At 40.5% G+C, this 26,680-nt stretch overlaps 1 protein-coding gene across 3 annotated transcripts in view; it reads right to left on the reverse strand.

Moving 5' to 3' along the window:
* The window catches only part of GPM6A (glycoprotein M6A), a 175,468-nt gene that overhangs the window by 83,731 nt on the left and 65,057 nt on the right, over window positions 1-26,680 (reverse strand). The window contains exon 1 of one of the 3 annotated variants that reach the window (XM_083520344.1): window positions 25,435-25,928. The exons of 1 other annotated variant lie outside the window; for it this stretch is intronic. In XM_083520344.1, coding sequence (XP_083376470.1) covers window positions 25,435-25,471 — 37 coding nt within the window. In that variant the 5' untranslated portion in view covers window positions 25,472-25,928. Of the gene's footprint in view, window positions 1-25,434; window positions 25,929-26,680 lie in introns of those variants that run through there. One more of the 3 variants, XM_083520345.1, reaches the window with a different exon arrangement.

Consider the following 26,680-nt stretch of genomic DNA (forward strand, 5'->3'; position numbering starts at 1 on the left):
AGGTCCAAGTCTAGCGCTACATGGCCTATCCCAATTCAGATGCTACAGAGAAGTAGAGCTGGGCATCATCAGTGTATTGATGACCTCACCCCAAATCTCTTAATGACTGTTCTCAGTGGCTTCGTGTAGATGTCAAATGGCATTGGGGACAAGATGGTACTCTAAGGCACCCCACTGATAAGGAGACAACCACCCAATTCTATTCTCTGGAACCTAACCTGGAAATAGGATCAGAACCACTGGGAAACAATGCCTTCACCAATACCCATCCTAAAAAGCTGTTGAGATATCATGTAAGAATAACAGGATCATATTCACCCTGGCCTTCTCCTGATAGCCTCTTAAATCACTTTCCCTAAAGGGGGAGGGTTAATTGTGACCAGGTGGTAGTTGTCACATACCAATGGGAGTGACTGGATCACCGCCCACAAAGATGCATTGATCCTAGACCCACTTGGGAAGATACATGGCTGGCCATGTTGTCACAAGGACCCTGCCTATGACATCAGGCTGCCTCAGGCAAAACTGATCCAAAGAAGTTGCAGCAAATGCCACACTGGACACCTCACTGGACACTGCAGTAAGTGTAGATGTGGTATTGAAACTGCTATGAAGGCAATATTACCTTTGAAGTGCATTGCAAACAATTCACATCGGTGTAAACATACTGACCCAATGACATCTACATGCAGTGGAGTTGATCTGCATGGAGATTGGTCATTTCTGTTTGTTTCATAACTTGGTTTTGAACTGCACTCAGCAGAGCATAAGAAATTATCTTTTCTTTCCCCTGCAGACATTGACTTTGTCAAATGATTTTAATTTTCTTTTTGCGATGATTCATTATTCATTGGGGGGTGCTTTAAGTTTCAGATTCAATGAAACATAGTCAGGCTTTAATTGTCTTTCTGTCTCGTTTCAGTTTGCACAATCTCCCCCCTGCCCTTTTTTTTTTTTAACAAACAACACATGCCACTGGAATTCTCTGCCTATGTATTCTTTAAAGGAACATTCTTCAACATTTCTACCCTCTCTTTTGCAGTATCTGAGAACCACAGGCTGCTGACTCCTCTCTGCGCATGTTTAATCGACCACTATGGTTGTCATGCCAACCAGCAAAGAGAATTCTAAGCCTACACTTGGTATTTCAATGCAGTGACCCAATTACTGTCTGTCAACAAATTCACTGGGACAATAGCAAGTGTAACACATTATTGAGATTAAATCCCAGAGACTGAACTATAAAATGTCTGGAACCAAAATCTTAAATCAGTTTCACAAGGCAAAACACTATAAACAGAGTTAGCGGTAATGCCTTCTAATCCTTCAAATGTAATAGTTGCTCTTAAACAGCTTTTTAAAAAAAATCAAATAATGATCTCTGCCCTGTGTGCTTTTTTGGTGGCGCTCAAGAAAACCCATCCCACAACTCAAATTTTGTAGTATTTATGTGGCCATTATGGTTTGAAATTTGGAAATATTTAATATATTTTAATATACATTTGTAAAAAGGAAATATTTAAACGACATAAATTTTCCTCCATGAAAACAGTAGTTGAAGATACACATTAAATGTTTCAGTTTTGCACAATGTAGCTGTGAGGATGAGCACTGCAGAAATGAAATCACAGACACTGTGTCTTCATGCTTGGTAAGAAAAAACTAAATGAGCACTATGGATAATTATAACAACTGTTTTCTACAGTGTTCTGAAACAAATAAGAGCAAAGGAAATTTTTCAAGCTGAAGCACACTCTATTTTTCATTTAACAACCTCTTCAGCATCAATGTGCTGTCCTACACTTCCATTGTTAACATCTGCAGATGGATTGTTCTGATATAAATAATTCAGCTGAAAAACATCATAGTGGAACATGAACTCGACACTGGCATAAAGCCAATCCCACAATCATATGAATAAAATATATTAACATATCACTGTTTTGACGCACAGCCATATCATCAGAAACCCTGGCGATACCTCCTACCAATCCAGAAAGATATATTTCACACATTATATGCAATTATACACAGAGCAGTCAGTGTGGTATAGTGGTTAAGAGTATGAGCTTAGAATCACCAGTCCATTTCCAACCTCAGCTGTGAACTCACTGGGTTGCTGTAGGCAAAGCACTATCTCTCAGCTGCAAGATAGGTCAGGATTATCAACCCTATCTTACCAAAGTGTGATAAGGATAACTGACTTAATGCATATGAAGTTCACAAACTCAGTCTGTGGCACCTCTGGTCAAAAAGGCTCCAATAATAGGTGATGGGAAAGACCTGTCTCTGCCAGAGTCCCTGAAAAACAACTGCCAGTAATGTTGGGCAAGATGAACAAATAGTCTGACCAGGCATTCCTATGCTATATAAAAGGTTATTATTAGTAACTATCACTGATATTCCCAATCTCTGTGTATTATTAGGTGGCAAAAGCTGAACTCTTACAAATATGATGGTAGAAAAGAAAGTTATTTTATTTTATTTTTGTCCAATCATTCTTTTCAATGAAAGTAGTTCTTACTGCAGGATCACTCAACCAGGAAATCAACCAATTAACATTCTAAGGAACTTGTGGTAGCAAAATGAATTAAGTAGCACTCTGCCTCATCATCACTTTCTCCTGGTAGGTGGGGGGAAAATAGACGTTAAATTGCTTTGATTAAAACCCAGGGGGAAAAGGTGTGTCATGCCCAGGAAAATGTAGCATACAGGTCGAAGAACATAGCCACTGGCAGAAATCAATTAAAGTGCAAAGCATTAACATGTGAGATAAATCTCTCACTTGTCTGTAATGTATTTGTTGGTGGACAATGAAGGAAGCTGAGCAATATGTAAAACTAAATATAAAAGTGAATTCCAATACGAATATTCCCCAAATTGGAAACAATTAGCATGAGTGTTGTTAAATCAGCACAAGAGGCTAGGTAATATGTTTTAAAGATGCACCCATGTGGAAGGCGCAGCATTATTTGCTTTTATTTATTTTAAAAACAGATAAATCACCCATAATCCAAAACAGATTTCAGGGCAAATAATGCAAATAAATTTTAGATTACAAAAACACTATCACACAAACCAACAACACAATCAGATTATAGGATTTTTGTTTTACTTAACAAATCCAAATAAAGCAGCTCAATGAACAACAATAAAAGTGATGCAAGCGGAACACAAGCAGACGTGTGGTGGCTCTCCACATGTGTCTGCTAGGTAGAAGTCCTGGAAGAATACAATTAGTTCCTGGGGGAACATGTTCTGAGAGGACAAGTTCACTTCTCTGATGGCAATCTAGTTGTCCTGGAGATTATGAGAGAGTCAAAGAGGTTGGGGGATCAGGCCTTCATGGACATGTTAGCATCATCAAACTCCTAGGGTGAAATCTCCTCTGTTTTCATAGAGAAGGAGGGTAATGGGCAAAGAGGGTGTCCCTCTCTGAAAAGAGGAAGAAGCAAATGATCACTTAGAAAGGACTCAGTCTTTGGAGAAAGGGGCAAAGAGATGTTCTTTCATGCTGAGGATAATCCCAGGGGATTTCCTAGTAGTAGTTGATTTGATAATAAGGGACATAGCTAGATTTGTGATGGGCATGGTGACTGCTTGGTGCGGAAGTTGTGGGTGTCATGCATCATCTAGATAGCCTATTAGATGAATCTGGGCAGGAGTCAGGGGTTGTGGTGCATGTTGGCACCAAATACATAAAGAGATGTAGTCTTGCAGTCCTGGAAGCAAACTTTAGATTGTGAAGTAGAAGGTTTAAAGACAGGTGATTTATGGTTAGCTCTCTCTCTCTCTCTGTTTTGCTGTTGTTGTTCTTATATTCATTACCCGCCCTGTACCAGCAGGTCCCAGGGCAGGCTACAAAAAGTCTGTATTAAAAACAGACAAAGCAGATGACTACAGTTCAATACTCTAGACAGGTAGGCAAAGCTGAGGAGCCCTAGTACTTGGCTGGGAGAGTGCTGTTGGGAGGAAGAGTTTCAGAACAAACTGAGCCTGGACAAAAGGGTCAGACTCCACTTAAACCAGAGTGGAATTAGATTGTGGGTGCTTAAAATCAAGAAGGTAGCAGAACAGCAGTTAAAGTGATCCCTGGAAGAAAGCCAACAAGAGCTGAGGAGCTTTCAGTTCAGGATGAATCATCCCAAAGGGATGAGAGTGTAAATTATCAACATCATTATTTACTACTACTACTACTAAATCACCCTCCCTCCAGAGCTTGCAGGGCAGTATAAAAATACAATAAAAATCTAAACATCTGAAAAATTAAAATCTGTTATATTCCATTAACTAATCAGCACACTCAGTTTCAAAGTACCAAACCATTGGCAGCACTACTACCAAAGCCTCCCATATCGATTTCAGGGCCTGGGAAGGGGCATACTAAACAAGACACTCCATCGGGTTTCTCAAGCTAGGGGTAAACTGCAAGGAGGCAAACTTTGCTGCTGACACAAAATTCCTTGGGATGGCAAAAACAAACCAGGATTGTGAGAAGGTCCAAAATGATTTCCAAAATGGCTGAAAGTGAATTAAAATGACAAACGCAGTTCATTGTAATCAAGAGTGCACATTGAGGCCAAATAAAATATTGTTATGAGTTTGGGGGTGCCAGCCTCGCTTAAATTCCTAGATCTGGTAAGTGCTAGAATTTAATCAAGCCTCCTGAGCCCCTGGATCCAGCAAGGGTTAAAATATAAGCTCAGCCAGTTCCCTGATGAGGCAATCGCCTGTGAGATGAGCCATTAAGAAAACAAAGGAAAGGTAATAACCTATTGAGAAAGCCAAGGAGAGGGGGCTCTGTGCCTGATGGCAAAAGGGTGGGGTCCTTCCTCCAGCTCAGAGTTTGTTAGGAAGGGGTTAGATGTGATGTGATTTAAAGGGGGAAAGGTTGCAGTTTGGTAAGGGCAGCAAACTAGACAGAGAGGCAGAGCACGTTGGATTATTTCTGTTTAAATCCAAGGCTGCAGCTATAGGGAAAACAATATCCTCTTGGGGTGCTTGCCCCCCCCCCTCCATTGTAGGCTCAGGTTGTACATATGTGTAAATAAACCATATATCATAGACATCACAGTCTTCACTGTGCCTCATTTCCTAAAGGAAACCTGGGTAAGTACCTGGAACCCCTGGAATCTCACACCGCTTGGAGACTGGGGTGGCATGCAACAATACTAACTTGTATTTGAACTGATGCTTGACCGACCAAGAAAGACAGAGCAGCTGTGACTTTGCTCTCATTTCTATTGTCCTTCTTCTTTGTTTTGCTTCTCCTTTCGCCAGTGATAAATCTGTACAGATGTACTACCTGTTATCAAGCTATTATGTTACTAATCATTTATTGAGCTCTCTTAATGTGGAATGTGCTCTACAGGCTTGAGTTTGTTTCCATAGAAACTCAGTAAGTTTTACTGCTATACATATTTCACAGGCAGGAAATAGAAAAAGCTAAGGTGTACCCAAAGCTACCAGATCCAATTCATGGCCAAGCAGGGATCTGAATTCAGGTTCAAGTTGAATCGTTTCCCCCCTTGGTTACTGTTCAATCTGCCTGCCCCACTTGCACCTAGCTGAAGCCACGTTCCCTTGGTCAACAACATATTGTTAACACTAAGCAACTATTTACATGTTGCATTAATAACATGATAAACAATCATATCGGTACTGTATTTATTTATTTTTACAATTGCAGCATAGTGGGGAAGCAATTGTCATTAGTAAAATTTGATGACCTAAAGAAATGCAATTAAAATGAATGAAAATGTGAAATATAGATGGCTATGCAATTGTTTCCAGCCTAATCTATGATTTAGTTTTACTAGACAAAGCTAGGTTTTAACATATTTAATACTAATAACTTCAAACACAGACAGAAAGAGACTTAAACCCAGCTACTTTGGTTTAACAAATTTTCTATTTGGGTTATTTCTGTTATTGTGCATTTAGCAAAATAAACAATGCATTGTTTTTCAGCTCACTTTAACTTGACTCCTGTTGGAAAGCTGTCTTGCTATCTGACTCCAACCACAATTCGAGATAAATCTGCAAGAAAGCATCTAAAAAGCATTGCCGGGGGCTAGTTGTGTTCACAGAGAGGGTTCAAAGGTTGCAGAGGCTTAGTACATGAGGATTAAAATATATGCCATCCCCAGTTCTCTTTTAATATTTATGAAGCCTTCATAGAACAGAAATGCAACCTAATTGCTTAATTCTTAGTGACAACAGTCATTCAGGCAGCCTGATCAGTTGCAGGCTCAAAGACTACAGAGATCTGCCAAAGAATGGTCACAGCTCCAGCAGATGGCTCTGCTATAAACTGCTTGTTCTTCTCCCACACATGAAGTGGGGTGGGGGAGGGATGGGGCATGCTCTGTGATATCAGCATGTCAGTCAATTTGCTTAGCCCAAGTTTGAACTTAACCTCATGAATAGTGGAATTAGGGCATTTGTGCTCTGTTGCCCAAACGACAGTCAGCCAAAGTAACTCTTTACAACCCTGTGTCTCAGATAGCACACTCATGTTTGTGTACAAATCAACAAACCGTACTTTTTAAAAGCCTTTTTTTGTCATCCGCCACAGGATAACAATGGAGGAGCAGAGGATTAGATTAGGGAAATGTGCTTTTTTAGATTATCCATTTTTAGAGAATGCTACAACATGTAGCTTTTTCCCCCGCTTGAGAATTCTATCCAAGCCTGGTTGGTTGTGATATAAGCATTTGCAGCCGTTACTGTCTAATATTTATTTGTGGTGGAGAGTTTAAAGTTTAAACAGTAGTTGTTGCACTGATCCTGTACATGCTCCCTAACATGTCACATCTTAATGTGACGTATGGGGAAGATCCAATGACTGCTTTTTCAACTGCTAACAAGTGCCAGGTTTTATTCACAGTCAATAGCCTTATTCAGACATTCAAAGAATACATGGCATTGCGGGGTGCTCCCCATATACAACAGGGTTAGCACTGCCTTTCCTATGATCTTTCTGAAACCCACAAACCACCACTGCTATAACCCAGTTTTCTCATGTCCCCCAAACTCGTATTCAATATATCACCTCTTATTTAGAGACTCCACACCATCTCCAGAACTGACCAATCATCTCTGGACAGCACAGCTAATCACATTAATCAAGGTGAAATCATATTTTAAATAGAAAACTGAAAAACCTTTCCAGTACATGTTATATGACTCGGGGCTAGACAGCTTTGCGCCTCCTCTTTTTGTGTGTGTGTTCTCCTCCTCCCCCCCCCCCTTGATTATACCTTTTCCTATTGGGGGTCCCTCAGGAATGCACTGAAAGGACTATAGAGTTTGGGCAGAGTCATGTACAACCCTTTTAGCCAGTCAGGTGCATGTATTTACACCTGAGCTGGCTCTTCTTTTCTGGGGCTGTGTTGGTTATTCCCAGTGGCACAGCCTTTCCTTCAGCCAGCCATCTGTAAGTGTGCATAGGATTGCAGCCTTACACTGCAGTCTTCATCATGTCTCCTGACATTCTTTGAATGTGCGACTAGAGCTAAAGGAGGAGCAGGTTTCAAACAAAGTAGCTCTCGTGCAATTCCAAATATAATATTTAAAAGCTAGATGAGCATGGGAGGTGTGGAGAGAGATTGGAAGCTTTTTTTTATGTGATTCCTTTACAAAGATGCTACCTAAAATGGGCTCATACACACACAACAATGTGCGCATTTAATAAGCCTCAAGAGAGAAACAATAGCTTGCTTCTGTGTTTATGGAGAGGTGGTTCCATTATATTAGCTGCATGTAAGTGTGTCTTGTCCCATTTGCTGGGTTAATTTATTATTGAATTTATGACTCTCCAATTTCAGGAAGCTTTATTGCACTAGTCCGAAGAACCAAGCTATTAGTTTTCACTCTATTGTAAGATAAACTTTAATGTGCTAAACTGAATTACCTAAAAGTTACTGATCTAACCCCCTGCCCCCCCACAAAAAAACTAGTCGTCTAAGATGTTAAGAATCTTTTCTGTCATTTATATTAATGACTGGGATACTTCTCTTTCTTGTTACATCCGGGCCATTCCACAATTCATTGTCCCAGAAGGACTAGAAAACAGGCTTGTAAAATTATCTCTTTGGCAGTAAAGCCAAGCAATCTTGGTCTACAGCAGCACCTTATTCCTTTGCCCCCTTGCCAAGGTATGAAAGACCAATAATGGCAAGATTGTGATCTTTTTGAGTTGCAGTGCCTACAGATAATATGAGGAAATAAATATGCCCTGCTTAACAACTACAGGCAGGGTTGTGCCAGGGAATTTTGCTGCATGAGGTGAAGGGCAAGATGGTGCACAAATCCATTCCTTGTACAAACATCTCTTAGATTAGCACTTGAGTCTTACTTCAACGCTGGTGATGGAACAGCTCCTGCTACACTTCAGAGCAGCAGGCTAGCTTTGGGGGTATGGGCCATATCACTGTGGTACATACAGAGCTGCCTGAGTTGGCTGTCTAAAGATAGCATTAGTGGCCAGCAGGGCAGTGCGGATGAGGCTCCCCACTACTTTGCCCCTCCTCTTCTCAATAACTGGTAGTGATGCACACCACTGGGGATGCAGATGAGCAATGCAGATGCTGCCACAGTGGCTGCTATTGAAAGGTAGGGCTGTCCTGGCAAAAGGTAAGGCCATACCGTAATGATGAAATATTATGAGGGCAGGAAGACAGAGGGTAAATAAACCAAAAGCAAGGTGTACAACTCAGAAAGAGAGATGCTGTTAAATCAAATACAGTGGTACCTCGGGTTAAGTACTTAATTCGTTCCAGAGGTCCGTTCTTAACTTGAAATTGTTCTTAACCTGAAGCACCACTTTAGCTAATGGGGCCTCCCACTGCTGCTGCGCGATTTCCATTCTCATCCTGAAGCAAAGTTCTTAACCCGAGGTACTATTTCTGGGTTAGCGGAGTGTTACTTGAAGCGTCTGTACCCTGAAGCGTCTGTAACCCGAGGTACCACTGTACTAAAGTTATATCTCACCTCTGTGTAGCTAACACACAAGCCACATTAAAATCCTGGGCAAGGTCCTCTCCACCCACGGGCTATGCAGCCTCACACAGTCCTCATGCGATGATTCACTAATACTTTATTCATAAATTGGTGGGGCTTCTAGGGAAAAGGCCGTAATGAGTTAAATGCATCCTGCATTCATATGTTGCCCACCCTCATCAGTGTCCTGCAGGATTGCCAGCTTGGCCCCACAACCGTGGGTGCCCAGCCCTTTCATGGGGAATTTTGTGGGTGCTCAGCCACCCAGGGCCCCAGGGAGTTGGCACCTATGGTGTCCTGTCCACAGTGTCCTGTATCTCTTGCAATGTCCATGTGGGATTTGGGGCAGATCCACCTCATACATTTAAAGCACATCCGATGCACATTTAAAGCATGTAACTTCCCCCATAGAATTCTGGGGACTGTAGTCTGTTAAGTGTGCTGGGAATTGCAGCTCTGTGAGAGGGAAACTACTCTCCCCAATATTCTTAGGGTGAGTCATGTGCTTTAAATGTGTGTTAGATGTACCATACTTTAAATATACGGTGTGGATCTGATTGGTTAGAGATTCTTGATGGTTAAGCAGAGGTAGTTTTTACATTATGTGTGTGTTTTTACAGGTTTGATGCACACAGATTAGTAATGTGTAAATAAGGCAGATTTCTTTGTTAGTATAAGCCTGAAAGCAATGATGCAGTCAATGGTTACAATTATACGAGATTTGAGAAAGGGAGAGGATGTGCGACAATAATGGAAGGTGACATGTTGGAAACACAGGCAATGCAGATGGCAGACAGTAGTGCACAGCTGTTTAACAGAGGGTGGGGGGAACACCCTGCATCCAAACAAGGAAAAAGGTCTGGGAAATAATACTCCAAATGTCCACAGCAGCTTCTCTGGTGCCTTTATTTTTTAATGACTAGGATGGGAGAGAAAGATCTATACTGATTGACCTAATAATAATAATAATAATAATAATAATAATAATAATAATAATAAATAAATAAATAAATAAAATTAAAATGCAGCTGACCTAAAGGGCTTGCTTGCTATTCAGTTCTAATCATATAACTACTGACTAGCAAAACAGTTCCATAAACTCAACACAGATTATGGAAGAAATGAACATTCTTTTGTTTTAAAAATATTACAAAAACTAGTGAAAGGAGGAACAATAATACCCATATTTAGATCTCCATATAATAGGTAATGCAAGATATGTTATGCAAGATAGTTCATATCCTGACCTCCTATTTTAGAAGAAGAAGAAGAAGAAGAAGAAGAAGAAGAAGAAGAAGAAGAAGAAGAAGAAGCAGCAGCAGCAGCAGCAGCAGCTACCATAGAGGCTGGGTTAGACAGCAACAGTGGGATAACACAGTGCTCTGGTCCATGGGGTTACGACGAGTCGGACACGACTAAACAACGAAATAACAACAACAACCAACACAGATATAGGATTCTGGGTATATCTAGTGGAAGGATCAAACCAGTAAATGTGCTTAAGCCCTTCTTTAAGAGGTTTTTAAGGAGAGAGGGGATAGTTACCAAACTGGGATATTGCAGTGGTGAATTCCTTGCACTGCCAAGGGGTTGGACTACATGATCTCAGAGGTGCTTTCCACCTCTATAACAGAGCCTAGGGCTTGCCAATCAGAAGGTCAGTGGTTCGAAACCCCGCGATGGGGTGAGCTCCCATTGCTCAGTCCCTGCTCCTGCCAACCTAGCAGTTCGAAAGCACATTGAAGTGCAAGTAGATAAATAGGTACCACTCTGGTGGGAAGGTAAACGGCGTTTCTGTGCGCTGCTCTGGTTCGCCAGAAATGGCTTAATCATGCTGGCTACATGACCCAGAAGCTGTATGCCGACTCCTTCGGCCAGTAAAGCGAGATGAGTGCCGCAACCCCAGAGTTGTTCGTGACTGGACCTAACGGTCAGGGGTTCCTTTACCTTTACTTAAGCCAGTAAAAAATAGGCATGTTTAAATCCAATTTATGGATCATTTAACCCTCCATATATGAACAGTGTTAAGAGCAAGCAGCTAATGAGTGCTTCTTTAAATTAGCACTATTTGCAGTAGTTGTAATATTTTGCAAACCTGGCCTCTTCCTTACCAGGGTCCTTCTCCAATACCTTAGTAGGTTTGGGGTTTGTAGTAGCCCGGCATCAAATCTGGTTACTGGCAGTCTAATTATAAAAACATTTCAGCCCTAGTCTTCATTCATTTGATTCACCAGCTTCTCGGGCATCTAGAGATCGTATTGAAATTCTTTATTTGTTTGCCTGCAAAATGTACCATTCTGCAAAAGGCTATAAAACAAAGTAATGTTCCAAATTTTATATGCAGTCTTTGAAATTTCACAGTATTTTACAAATAGATTCTTGTTTGTCCATATCTCAACAAAGCATGGAGAGTTTAGGAACAAGTGATTAATGAGCCTATTTACTTCTATGAACTGAGCTGTAATAGAGTCATATCATTCAATACCAGGTGACAGCTTATCAAATGGAATAACTTTAATGTGAAATTGGGCATCAGGAGTATCTACTTCCCTAGTGGAAAAAGACACCACCTTTCTCTCTATATTCTAAGCACAGAATCATTGGGGCAGAGTGTTGTTAATGGAATGGAGACATTATTTTGTGCAAGTCTGTGTTGCAAAATTCTAAGAATGAAAACCATGTGTTGATGATTTCTTCTACTCAAAGAAAAATTGTTCCAAGCTGATTGTAAGGTAGATCAGGTGAGAGACACAGAGGAACAACACACAGAGAGAAATGAAGGCTGGTTTATGCATGGTACCAGCATCCAGGTAACATATGTCCTGCTTTTGTGTCCCTTCCCCTTTCATGTGTAAAACCTTTAATGTGAATCAGGGCCCACACATGTCAATACCAATACAAGTAGGCCCTGCCCACATGGTCTATCTGCTGCAAAAAGGGGGGATGAATGGGAGTGGGGCCTTCTGACATGGATGTTTCAATACAGGCATCCTGGATTGTACTGTTGGCTCTGCATGGAGGTGCTGGAAGGCCCATGAACCTGGAACCCCCTCCTCAGCCCAACCATGTGTTACACATACACATTTAAAACAACATCCAATATGAGGTGGATACAAGGTAAAATAAGTTGGCTGCAAGACATTACAATTATGCAACATTTGTTGTTGTTGTTGGAGCATATGAAGTGTACACAGAAACATCAGAGTTCATTTCTATGGGGATTGCATGAATGTAGTACGTTGAGTTCAATTATTGACAACCCATTAACTTTTGTGTTTCATAACCATTCAAGCTCTCTCTCATCTGTATGGCAATGGAACTTTTAGGTAGAGGCATTTGAACACAGAGATCTGTTGCTTCCACAGAGCACCATTGTGGTATATCACAGTACAGTGGTACCTCGAGTTACAAACTCCTCAGGTTACAATCGCTTCAGGTTACAAACTCCGCTAACCTGGAAGAGTTACGAGTTGAGTATTTTGTCCCAGGATGAGAACAGAAATCATGTGCTGGTGGCGCAGCAGCAGCAAGAAGCCCCATTAGTGAAAGCCCGCCTCCAGTTAAGAACAGTTTCAGGTTAAGAACAGACTTCCAGAACGAATTAAGTTCATAACTAGAGATACCACTGTATCTAGAATTTTGTTAGCTGGAAAGCCAACAATGGAAATTTCACAATGGGACCTACAAATAGCCACAGAGGGAACAAAACTTGGGAAGTGAAGATTCTGTAAGGCTTCCCCATCTCCTGTCTCTGCTGCCCCTCTGCTTCCAGAGTGAGAAAAGGAGACAAAAGAGTAGAATTTGTCAGCCATCAGAGGGTGAGGGGACATCACTGCAGCAATGACAACAGAGGTAAGGAAGAGGCCAGGTTTGCATAGGTCTAGGGACTGTGGTGGTTATAGGAAGGAAAGGGGTGTGAACATGCAGAAGCCAATATATTTGCTGGGGACATTTGGGATGACATGCAATTAAGGGATTTGTGGTTACCTAGAAGGGAATGTAAGTGTTTGTGGTGCAGAAGCACCCAGAACTGGCTGGTTGTGCCATGTGCCTTGGTATTAGCACTCACCTTACAGCTAAAGACATGAACTTGTATGAAATGTTCTTAGAATGCATAAGAATATTTCACCCACATAATATGGTTAGAATAATTCCATTTGTTGCACCATGATGTTAGTAAGAACAGAATTTATACCATTCTGTTGCCAAGAAAATGGCAGCTTTTTAATGCCTAATGGGGAAAATGCTAAATATGTTTAAAAGGGGGAAATGAATCAAGTTAATATTGTCTAAACAAAATAAAAATGCTTTCATACTCCCATAAACTGAATACACAATGGGGGCAAAAATCTATACCCATTCATGTGGAAAATGGAGACAAATGAGGGGAAGTGTGGTCCCCTATGAAAAATTAATCTGGTCAGGGTAATCATGAAGTTACTGAGTGTTTTCCCACCTGCTACTCAAATGCATAAACAAGTAGATATAAAAGCAATACTGTATTCTCATCCTACTGCCTTGATTTCAGAACACTGAAATCAAGAACAGTATCTGGATAAATATATAAAAGGATTAAAATTGTTTTGTTTAATTCTGAACCTGTAAACTATTAAAAGTGGTCCCAGTTTATTCAAACCACATTTTTGTAGATAACTAGTTTTATAGTTCCTGTCATTAAGCATTTCCCATATAAAGACAGAAGTGATTATGTTACCACCTACAACTTGTAATTTATGCTTTATCTAAGGGATGGGCTTTCTAACTACAGACAATGGATATGCCTTTGCCTGCAACAATTTACAGCAGAGTAATATTACCAATGGCAGCCTTCTGGAGGCCATGTGGCAAAGTAGGTGTAACTGAAGTGCAACAGTGGGTGTGGTTGAAGCAGAAAAGCGGATCATAGCAAAACCCAAAATTTCTTGCCATTATCTTTATTTCTATCCCTTTGCCCCTCCTAATTAATTTCCTCTTATCCTTACTAACTTCCATCCTCAGCCCCGATGTTATTAATTTCTATCCTTTCCTTCCTAATATATATGGCTTTTTGCCCCAACCACCATGGACATTTCAGTCTCTCAATGCTACTCCACAAAGTCTTGTAAAGAATTCGTTTTAAAAAAATTAAAATTCAAAATAAATTATATAAATGATAGTATTTACCAGTCAAAGGTTGCAGTCCAATCTACACACACTTATCTAGCAGCATGCCCATCTGAGCATGGCAGGAATTACTCCTGAATGGGCATGGAAAAAGGGAAGCACTGTAAGTGCATAAATATTTTTATTTCAAGCAGAAGACTTACAATATGCCTGTAGTTTTTCATCATTACAGTTTGCAAGGCTGCTTGAGCAAATGTGATAGATAGAAAGACAGAAAGTCACGCACTTATAATTTTCGAGATGTCAGCCAATCTAGCCTCAAATTAAATTTTATTTTTAAGTGGTGCAAAATATTAAGAATTGAAATTAAATTTTGTGCTGGGTTTTGTCCTCCATTGTAACCTGCGGTACAGTTAACTTTATCTCCCTGAGATTGTTTTATGAATCTCATACTTGGTCCCATTGACATTTTTGCATGGCATACCTGGCTGTTATCATGAGGCTGTTTTAAGTATTTACAAAGGCTTGGTCTTGTGCACTGAGGGGTTCTATTAACACATTTTTGTTGTCTTTGAACACCAAACACCCAACTGCAATTGCTTCTTTGACAATTAGATGGAAACAGATTTAAAATGAAGGTTTCAGTTAACACTTTAATGTTATAAAGTACTATATTATCCAGAAATGTCCTTCCCAATGGCCAAGATCCTTCAGCCAAAGTCCTCCAGGACATAAAGTTCATAGCTTGCCATTTTTATCACTTCAAGTTGGTTCCTGCTGGAAAATAGTGATGAAATGAATTTTAATTGCTGGTTTATTTTCATTCTCTCCCCCCCTTTATTTGATTTAATTATATAAAAAAGAAAAATAGTAATGACAAGTATTCAGTAATTAAAGCCTCTGGAGCATTTCAATAGAAACAAAAATTTATAGAGGACAATTCAGAATGGTAAAGGACCCTAGACTGTTAAGTCCAGTCAAAGGCGACTATGGGGTGCAGCAGTCATCTCGCTTTCAGGCTGAGGGAGCCAGTGTTTGTCTACAGCTTTCCGGGTCATGCAGCTAGCATAACTAAACCGCTTCTGGCACAACGGGACACCATGACGGAAGCCAGAGTGCACAGAAATGCTGTTTACCTTCCCGCCGCAATGGTACCTATTTATCTACTTGCACTGGTGTGCTTTTGAACTGCTAACTCCAGCAGGAGCTGGGAGAGAGCACTGGGAGCTCACTTTCTATTGGCAACCCCAAGATGCTCAGTGGTTTAGACCACAGCACCACCTGCTCCCTTATTCAGAATGGTCATTCAAGGGACAAGTTATCACTAATCCTGCTGCCCATATCAATAGGAAACAATAAAATGGGTGGAACGTGTAATGAGTGTTTCCTTTTAAGAGCACTGGTTCCCTGAAAAACCCCAATAACTCTTTGTCTGTCAGCACTGGACAGGAAAGTGCAGCAATTGTGTTTTATTATAAATACATAACTACAAATCAGGTCTGAGAAAACACGGAAGAAGAACTCAGAAAATACTGGCCTGCAACAGCTTGATGACGTCATGTAAATTGAATAGGAATTCCAAAGAAAAGGGCAGCTGTCCATATCAAATTTCTTTTGAAACGCAACTTACGTAAGTTTCAAATGTCACTTTCCATGTAACAATGGAGTTGCTAAAGTCCATTGGACTTTGGAGTCCAAAGTCCCCACGTGAATGCAGAACTAGCTGTGCAGTCCTTTGGATCTTTGCCTCTATCCAGGATTCTATGAACCTATTTATGTGGAGATTCCTCTGACTCAAAACACAGAAGATTGGACAAGATGGCCTGCAGGTATCTTGCTGTTTTACACTTCTATTAATAGAGTTTGCATCATCTGGTATCCTGTTTGGAGCCTGTGCCAAACTGATAACTCTCTTAATAATTGTCAACGGAATTCCATTTCCACCCACTCTAGCTCAATCAACACTGAATAACTTAAGCAGCAAATTGGGAGCCGTTCCACTTGATCTTTACACACAAAAATAATAGTTGGTGAATGTGTCATTGATGGGACAAACTGCAAATCATTCAGGAATAATGCGTGCACATTTTTCTCGCTGTAAATGAAACAGAAAATTATAGACCAGTAATACTCAATAAATTCCATAAGGAATATATAGGGATATAGTAAGTTGACTTCTTTGAAGCTTGATCTATCTACATTATGACTGACATTACACTGGCAGCAGCTCTCCAGGTTCTTTGACAGGAGTCTATTCCCAGTCTTACTTGCACATACTGGGTATTGAACATGGGACATAATATTATATGCTACATATATAGCTTTAAACTGGCATATATTATTTAGGTAAAAGAATGACACATATTTTAAATAATTAAATTTGCTTCCCCACTGAATCCTGTTTTGCCTTTCTCTTTACCCAAAATGGCATTAGGCAGATACCTAGTTGCTAAAACATTACTTCATTGAATGTTTAATTTTTACTATAGCAGAATAGATAATTGATCTGGCAGGGAACCTCTGCCCTCAAGCAGTGCATTAAACTAACAAGAACCATCCTTGTGCTGTTTAATGTTGAACTCAAACAATGCTGTTGTGCCCAAGTCCAAACCTAGCCAAGTGATGAAAAAGAACCTCATTAAATTCATTCATCATTTGGTAATGAAACAGAGGGTTGTATCCAGAGAAGCTTCCTCTGATGGAGTAAACTTTTCTGCTGGATGAAGAGTCTTCTTCTACTGGGGGGAAGCTTCTCTGGAGCCAAACCAGAATGTAGTCTATAGAAAAGTATATATGAATTAAGCACGAATCTAAAATTAAAGTTTCTGAGGACCACATGACACGTATATTTCCACCAATTTTCTTTTTCTTTTAAAGCTACAGCAACCATAGAAATGGGATTAAGCAGACCTCAGCACGACCAGAAATATGCACAAACACACGGCTTTGCACAGTTGCTATTTCTTTACAAAGCAAGAACCAAGTTAGAGGGAAGTGACATGCAACTGAGTTTAACATCTAGCTCAGCCTCAAATAACACAAAACTGGTCTAATTCCAATGTTCCAAAAGACCAGACAGAACAGTTAAGTACTTAATTGCCATTCCACACATCAAGAAAGGCGAATCTGGGCTTGCCAACAAGTGTATGCTCAACAGGGAGCTCTCGGGTGTGCTGTCATGAGGCATTTGTCACTAAACATGTGATGGTCACATTCACACTTATAGCAAGTGTGTAAGTGTACACTTAAAATAAAATAACACATAAAAAGATAATACCCACAAAGTCCCCTGAATTAATGAATATAAACTATACACACCTCCCATTGGAAGCAACAGAAGCAGTTGGAAGCAATGGGAAGTAAAGAAGGAAAAGTATATACAAGTAGCCAACAGTTGCAGGGAGGTCAGGCAGGACAAAGCTCAGGCTTGCAAGAGAGGTTAGAATTAATAAAAGAGGTTTCTTCAGCTATGTTCAAAGCAAGAGGCAAAACAAGCAAGTAGTAGGTCCTCTGGGTGGAGAAGACAAATAAATTCTAATGGGTGACAGAGTGAATGTGGAACTGCTCAACACCTTCTTTGTCTCTGTCTTCACCCAAAAGGAAAGCAGTGCCCAACCAGGGGATAACAGAATAAGCAACGTAAGGAGGGACCTGCAGCCCAAGATAGGAAAAGAGATTGTACAGGAATTAAATGAATTCAAATATGCAGGACCCTATGAGCTGCACTCAAGGGTTCTAAAGAACATTGCGGATGTAATCTCAGAGCCTTTTGTCTATAATCTTTGAGACTTCTTGGAGAACAGGTGAGGGTCCAGCAGACTGGAGGCAGGCAAATGTTGCCCCCACCTCCAACAAAAAGGGGGGAACCCAGGTAACTACCAACTGGTCAGCTTAACATCAATACCAAGGTCCTAGAACAGATAATTAAACAGTTGGTCTGAAAGCATTTAGGAAATGATGCTGTGATTACTGACCCATAAAGGGTTCCTTAGAAACAAGCCTTTCCAGCCAAATCTCATTCTTTTTTTGAGAGAGTTTTGTTTTCTCCTGCACTGGTGGGTATGATCCAAACTAATGGCTTCAAGTTATAAGAAAGGAGATTCCAACCAAACTCCAGTAAGAACTTTCTGGGTGTAAGAGCTGTTTGACAGTGAAACGGACTCCCTCGAAAGGTAGTGGTCTCTCCTTCCCTGGAGGTTTCTAAGCAGAGGTTGGATGGCCATCTGTCATGGATGCTTTAGTTGAGATCCCTGCATTGCAGGGGGTTGGGCTAGATGATCCTCAGAGTCCCTTCCAACTTTACAAATCTATGATACTATGGCTATATACTGCCTGCATTCACTGCTTACTGTTACTGTATAAAGCCCTAACCACTTGGCCCCAGGATATCCGAGACCTCCTTTGCCCATTCACTGTGGTTATCTGTGGGAGAACCTCTCGTAGTATCTCATGCACCAGAGGATCATTTCATGGCAACTTGGACTACATCCTTCAGTGCAGTGGCACCCATCTTGTAAAACATGTTGCCCATTGAAATTAGACAAGCTCATTATTATACACATTTTGTTGGATGCTGAAAATTCCGGGGAGGAATTCAACTCCACACTGTTCCTATTGTTCCATCAGTGCATGCATTTCGTTTTTCATGATAGAATGACCTCCCCTCTTCTTTGCCCTGTTCAATACTCCGGGGGTTCTCCAAAGCTCCAAAAGCTGATTTTGGAGCAGGGGCAGGGGGCTGTTCCATTGCATTACCAGTACTCATTGAATCTAGCCCTCCATTTCCCACAGGCTTCCAAGAAGGATGAATTGATTTATAGACAGTTATCAGAACTGTTACTATCTATCCTATTCAATCTAAATTTATTGTTATATACAGTTATGTTTGCTCATGTTTAGCTGCCTATACGTTTTCCAAATAAATAAATGATTCCAGGAACAGAGGCAGCATGCCTCTGAATACCAATTGCTATTAAACACGGGGAGAGGGATATTCCCTTCCTGCCCTGCTTTTGGATTCCCATAGACACCTAACTGGCCACTGTAGGAAACAGAATGCTGGTGAAGGCAAGGCTTCTTATGGTTTTCTGTTTGCATCTGCTTTCAGAGTTGGAAGGGTCATCTAGTCCAACCCTCTGCTGTGCAGGAATATGTAGCTGGGATTGAACCTGCAACCTTGGCATTATCAACACCATGTTTTAGCCAGCTGAACTTAGGATAGCTCAGGCTTTCAGTTCCGAAAAACCTACCACCACCCCAGAAAAACCTACCACCATCCCAAATAGGCCAAAAAATATCATCAAATATTCCCTTCTGCTAAGAAAATTGCTGCTAGCAATAAGAAAACTTGCCTAATTTTACATACTTCGAGTTTCGCAGTCTGTTTTTATTACTATGCTTGTTACCCCTTGCAAAATTTCATATCACCTGCAGGAGATTATGAACACTATAGTTGGTTTTCTAATGAGGTAATATCTTATATATTTGTTTGTTTGGTTTACAGTGAATGTCCAAAATACTGAGACATAAGGGAATGTTGACAATTCCACACACATTTAGGGGTTTATGAAAATACATAATATACAGTAGAATTAACGTTTCAGGTACCAATTGTCTCAATGAGATTTGGGGTTTATGAGAGTTGTGCTTCCCACAGGCATCTGGTTGGCCACTGTGAGAACAGGACGCTGGACTTGATGGGCCATTGGCCTGATCCAACAGGTGCTTCTTATATTATTGTGGAAACAGAAGATTCAAATCTATGTCCGGACTGGAGGACCTGACAATTACTGGGCTTTTTCCAACTCTCTCTTTTGCTTACAGGATTTTTCAGGCTCCCCTAAACTTGGTCCTCCATTAGGCCAGAGATAGACATAAGATAAAGAATGAGTTCAAAGTGTAATTCTAGCATTTGGATCCCGCTTTTCAACCTGAACTCAGCAAATCAAATGATGGCAGAAGCCTTTCAATCTTACTTTCTTCTCTTCAAACTGGAAAAGCACCCCACAGCTAGAGAAGGAATCAGAAATGGGGAGGAGGCAGTGGCAGCAACAGCAAGTGGCAGAGCCAGCAGGGAACAGCAAGCAAAACTCAAGGGGCTTCAGCCAGAATTTAATTTGCTGGTATCTCTGACAGTTCGGCTTTGAAGTCTGGCTTGGAGCAATGTGAATAGGCTCTGAGCTCACTTTTTAGCTTGTGCCTGACTCAGTGTCCAGCTCCTGAATATTCTGCTAGTGATACATTAAGCATATACATGCTTCTCTGCTACAATTCAATGTTTCTTTTTCACTCCTGGCTCTCATCCTCTATTTCCTCCTTGCCTTACTGCAAAGCCCTGTACAATGTGTTACCAGCCAGAACTAACACTACCCACCAGGAGCTCAGTAAGCCTCCTATTTTTATTTTCTATTTTTTTAAAAATAAATGAATCATTTGAGACTGAAAAACAGGATGCTTCTACTTGAGACTGCATTTGATGTTTGCTTTAAGCCAACACAAGAAAGTCACCAGACGGGAAGACTCTGGGATGCCACCTTCATGTCCCAAGAGTTTCTGGCACCCAGACGGGGTGGCTCAAGATATTTTGCTGCTTGAAACAACAGATAAGATAACACCCCTCTCACATACACACACATCCTACATACAGACACTAACCAGACTGACAGCTGCATCTTGCTTCAACACTGATTGCAGGATAGCATCCTCCACCACATCTGAGGACAGCAAGCTGACTTAAAGTGTTCATGGCAGGCTGTGTAGCATACACAACTTTGGTGTCTAGCACCTTACTGGCACCGCCTTCCCCTAGCAACAGCTGCCTAAGGCTGATGTCTCTCTCTGCCTAATAGTAGAGCTGACTGTGTACTCTGGATATTCTTGATTCCCTGGACCCTCTGGACAATAAGAAGCATACTGGCTGCCCTGTGCTTTGGAAAGGATCCTGTAGCACTAGATCCCCATTTAGCCCTCTGGTTCCTCCCCTCCTTCACCACTCCTAAAAAGAGGAGGGCTTTGAGGAAAAACACCCTCCAACCCATTTCATATGTAAACATACACCTGTTGGCAGCAAAAGAATGAGCAGCCCTTTGGCACCCACCTGAGATCCAAAGTAGACAATGCAATAAATGCATGACCACATTTGCATTATGTTTAAATCTTCCAAAGCAAACACAGCAGTTGCATGCAAGAGGATTCCGACTGGGACTGCAGTGTTGAAGGCAGGGTGTCATGTTAACCCTTTTGCCCTTGCTATCTTCCTGATGAAAATTGACACCACCTAAAGCTGATTGATTGTCCTGGAAGGGAAGCTGCTATTTTCACCCATAGTAGCTTCCCTCCCCTGTGTTGGGAGTTCTGAAAATGGATCAGAAGCTTCTGTAGCTGCAATATAGATAAGTTAAATAAATAAATGAAGATTACCAGATGCAGCCATGCATTTGATGTACCATTTAGTTTGAAAATGTCTTGGAAAATGTGTTCCACTTGATACAATCTGAACCCTAGTATGAATAATGGCAAAAAATATTTATCTCACTTCATCCTCACTCCATCAATGTCCCCTCCAAAATTTCATTCATGCTTGAGCCAATATTCTTAATGAGCTTGCAAGTGAACTGGGAGCTGCAGCCAGAATTCTACCTAGTGGCTTCTTCTCTGCTGTGGCTTAAGAGAAAGAGGGAGAAATGCGGCCCAGAAAGAAAAGTGTTTTTCCCTAATTTGAGTACTGAAGAGACCAATGTTTATTCAGATGGCTTGGAGAAGATCCAAAACAGCTGGATAATCAATCAGCTAGATTATAACATTATTCATGTATGGCTTCATGGACACAGGGCTTGACAGAAAGGTCTGCAAACTTAGATAATCAAGAATTTCATAGAAGTGGGAAATAGAGGCCAACTGTAAATGCTGCCAGAGTTAGCACTTACACAACAATCTTTCTTTTTGGCATTCATACACACTGTGCTAGAATTTGTTGAATGAATGTTCAATGAATAGCATCCTGCAAATCAGATTTGAACTATTTCCATTTTTCAAGTACAAAATAAGCCAGGATTCAAACAAGAGTTTCTAATTTAAAGCCCTGTGTTATTGGCTTAATCCAGTGCTACTTGCTCCACTTGAAGTTCAAAAAGTCACAGCAACTAACATCGAATTCTAGCAGAACACTAATAGAATAATAATAATTTAAAAAAATATTATTTATGTAGCATCTCCAAGTGTTGAAAGCATTTCACATGTATTATCTAGTTGCATTTGTTACAACAACCCTGGAAAGCAGGCATTAAACAACAGTTGTGTCCTCCAGATGTTGTGAGACTACAACTCCCATCAACCATCCACTAGCCATGCTGGCTAGGACTGATAACAGCTGGTGTCCAACAACAATTTTGAGGGCAGCATACTGGCTACTCCTTCCATAAGGTAAGTTTTATTATCTCCCAGTTTTGAGGGCACTGGATCCGAGTGACGTCATAGCATAGGCAAGACCTGAACTGGGGATTTGGAGTCTCTTAGCCACTACCGTGGAGTAGATTGTTACATTTCTGCCATTAGTTACAAACAGTATTTTCAATAGGAGGGCTACATATGCAAGCAATGGCCCCAAACTGAATTTAGAAATAGCACTGTCTATCTCACTAAATTCCAAATCTTCTACAGTACTTTTGTATGGGTGGTGATGTACCAATAAAATGATTGTTGAATAAATAAAATGCTATCTACTGCAACTATTCGCATTGTATCTGCAAAATACATCAGCATGAAACTATGCATTTTCATCATGGCTGCTAGCAACTTGCAGTGCTGTGTGCTATGCTATGCTATGCTGTGAAGAAGAGGCTCAAAGCATTCAGCTGGTGTGAAGAATGGAGGACTTTGTAGGCAGTGACACAATGTATGCTTCAATCGATTTTCGGGAAAGAGGAAGAGGGACAGTGAAGAAACAAACAATTCCAGTCAATATGGCAGCATTTATATATATATATATATAAAAGACACTTGTGTGATTCCATCACAATTAACATCATGGAGCACTTTCTTAGGAAAAGCAACATATAACTCACTAGTCAAACCACAAGAGGTATATCATGCAAGATCAGGAATGTAGAAACGAACATGCACATACTGCTGTACAAAAACAGCTATTGAGCAAGGGCACAATGCTATTGCCTCTTTCAAGGCAAAGGAATAGCCCTTAAATGATATGTAGAGACCAGAGGAACATAGCCTGTATTTGACTGCCATATAAACATCTTCCCAATTCAGACCACAATTTTAATCTCCTTCCTCGGGATTCTGACTGCTGGTCAAGCAAAAAATTATAAGGACTGGACAAAGAGTTCCCCTGCCTTGCTCCCCAAACAACAGCCAGAGTAATGACCATCTTATTCTGCCTTCCAGATAGAATGAAATGAAATGTAACCTGTCAGTGTTTGTGATCACAGCTGAGCTCCGCTTGAGAGAAAAGGCTTCTCTCACACATGGCATATTGTGCATGGAAAACATGTTAGATGTGACAATCACACTATTAATTACAGCGTTTTGAGTGCCCACTGGCTATTTCAAATGGCTGTCATTGGAATAAAGACACAGCCTTGTCTATGCCAACCTGTTAAAAGAATCCATTAACCGATACATATCTTGTTAATTATAAACATCTTCAGGTGTTGTTATGTTTTATGGAGATGTTCCCAGTTCTGGTTTCTACTGCTTGCCTAGGCTTTCCATAAGTTTAGGTGGAACCTTTTTCGCTGATTTTTTCTCTCTCAAGAACAATAACCATATGCTAGTTGGTTACGTGAAAAATACTTTCCATAGGAGGACTTCATATGCAAGCAATGACCACAAAACAATTGCCTCAGAAAATGGCATTTATTGTGCCCACGCATGCACACACAAATGTTAATACGTTTTTTCATGCTGAGCTTCTGATTTTTCATTAACGTACTTCATATGCAGATGATTACATTGCTTAAGCTTAAAGAGTAAGCAACCACGTATGCATCTACATTTAGCATCTGTAGTAGCTTTCAAAAGCATACTGTGATTTAGAAAAACATATGAATCCATACGAGATATTACTGATAGAAATAAGCATCTTTGCACACACGTCCATTGCAATTAACTGTCTGGAGAGTTAGTAAACACTGGAAGGCTGTACACAGTCTAAGTGGGTCAGTTCTAATGAGAAAAGCATGACATCTACATGTAGCAAGGCAGATGGAACACAGACCAGAGAACTGGAACATGGAAACAACTGAGGTATTATTTGCTTGCATGGAATTCGTAAACAAAAAACAAAACAAAACAAAAAACCATTGTAATCAGCTGCCAGAACCATCTTCAGCTATGGAAAAACTATTTTAAGATCTGTTATGCCTGTAAAGTACAGTGGGATTAGATGTGTTTGCATTATTATTCCACTGGTTATAACAAGTATCCTCTGATGTGCCTAAGTAATTCCAGGATGCTCAGAGCAACATAAAAAACACTGATGTAACAGCACAGGACTAAGGATGAGATGGTGGGGGAAAGAGGATCTAAACAGTGGGAAAATGCAGAACTATCACCTGGCAATAAGAATAGTGTGTCCATTTAGAAAGGTGGCACATACTGAAGTCTGCAACAACATGCAATGTGCACAAGAGATTATACATAAAATAAGACAAATACACAGCTCTGTTTTATTCAGAAACAAAAGAAGATGCACTATACATAATCAGAAATAAAAGAAACGTCAACCTGCAATCTTTCACATTTACAACCATTTTTCTCACTATACATCACAAAACAGAGGTCTTCCAACAGATAGCAAAAGAAAAGGGAGGGAAATATAGGCAGCACTATCCAAAATTTACAAAATATACGCAGAGTCTTTGTTCAGACTGGAAACCCATTCAAAGGTGTAAATAATGGTCACTTTGTTAGATTTCTAAATACAACTAGCTGCAAATGTGTGTGAGTGGCTCTCTCATAGTTCACACTGGGCTCCCTTGACCCAGCTAGACAACCGTGAAAACACGAAATAAATGAAGGTTAACAAAGACTGGTCTGGGAAGCAGTTAACATTAAATGCTGGCAGTGTTAGTATTTTACATATAGGGCTGCACTGTGCATTCCTTGCGCGTGAAATATCTGTGAAATATTTGGAAAAAATCTTTACCACCTATCTTGTCACAACAACAAAAATGGCTTTTAAAAATGGAAGGGGGGGATCTTTCCAACCATCTACACAAGAATTTTAATTACCATGCAGAGATAGAGAGAACAGAAAGACAACATCCCACTCTCACACACATAAACACCCAAGCAACTAGTTTATCACAATACCTTTTTGTGTCTGTCCCTCTTCCATATTTTCTTCCATGGCTACCTTTCTTCACTAGATACTGCTGCACAGGTTTAATCAAAAGCCTCCCTCAAATATAGGGAAAACTGTAGATTTATTTTTCCCGGGAAGCTCCAACAGCACTGGCTTATGCAGGTCTTCGGAGCTTAGCTAAGGCTCCCCTCACTCTCCTTCCTTGCTTGGAGACAGGCTGTCAAGTGTAATTTCATTCAAATTACTCTCCCGTGAAGATTATCAATTTTTCTTCTCAAAGCTGTCCATTGTATACCACTGTAAGCAGGTATTCAAATGAAAAGCCTGTGAATTTTTGGGGGGGTGGGGGATTTTGGTTGGGGTCCCAGTAGCAGTGTCACTGTGATTCGTAAGGCTCACTTTGCATATAAAACAGGGGGGGAGAGAAATTGATGTTTGCATTGAAATCTGTGCTTTAAATTGGAAACAGGCTGCACTGCGAACAGATGGAGGGGTGTCTTCCTAACATGAAGCAGACCACGAACCTATAATTCCCCCTATTTGCTACCAAAGTGGGAAAGCCCAGATGCCTGTAGCTGTGGATGCTGCAATACTGCGATACTTACTTCTCCTTCACATACACCACCATGTATTTGGCTTAAAAGGATTTCTAAACACATAATCACAATTCAGTTCAGAAACAGTGATAGGAACCTTGCAGCTGTATGTGTGAGTGCACATACACACACGTATACAAGAGAACACAAAGGTATCTATGAAATCTAACATTTCAGTTTTCACCAAATCTGCTCTCTGAATATATTACAAATTTACCAGCTGGATAAAAAAGGACCAAAATGTGAAAAGACGAATACAGTTTTTGGAATTGAAATGGTACTTGTGGATTATTTCAATGCAAAGCTAACACATAAATACATTAAAAATATTTAAATCCTTCAAATCTCTTATCCAATACACGGAGGCATAATATTAGCTGTATGTTACACCACCCCATGCAACAACAACAAAAAAAGGATGCTGAAAGGGGGAAACAAATCTGTTGTGTTGTGGACTGGTTAGGGAATGCAGAGGTTAAGTACATCATGAAGACACCTGCTTGTTTGGGGAGATCTGCAATCTGATTTTGAATACCAGCTTGATTGAATACTGCAGTCTAGAGGTGAAATTGCATTCCTGTGCCTTACATCATTGGGTGGCACAGAATAAATTTGGAGTTCCAACACTCTGCATGGGTGTCAAAGGAAAAAACTCTAA

Source organism: Podarcis liolepis (assembly GCF_965112155.1).
Source record: "Podarcis liolepis genome assembly, chromosome: 9".
Taxonomy (NCBI): Eukaryota; Metazoa; Chordata; class Lepidosauria; order Squamata; family Lacertidae; genus Podarcis; species Podarcis liolepis.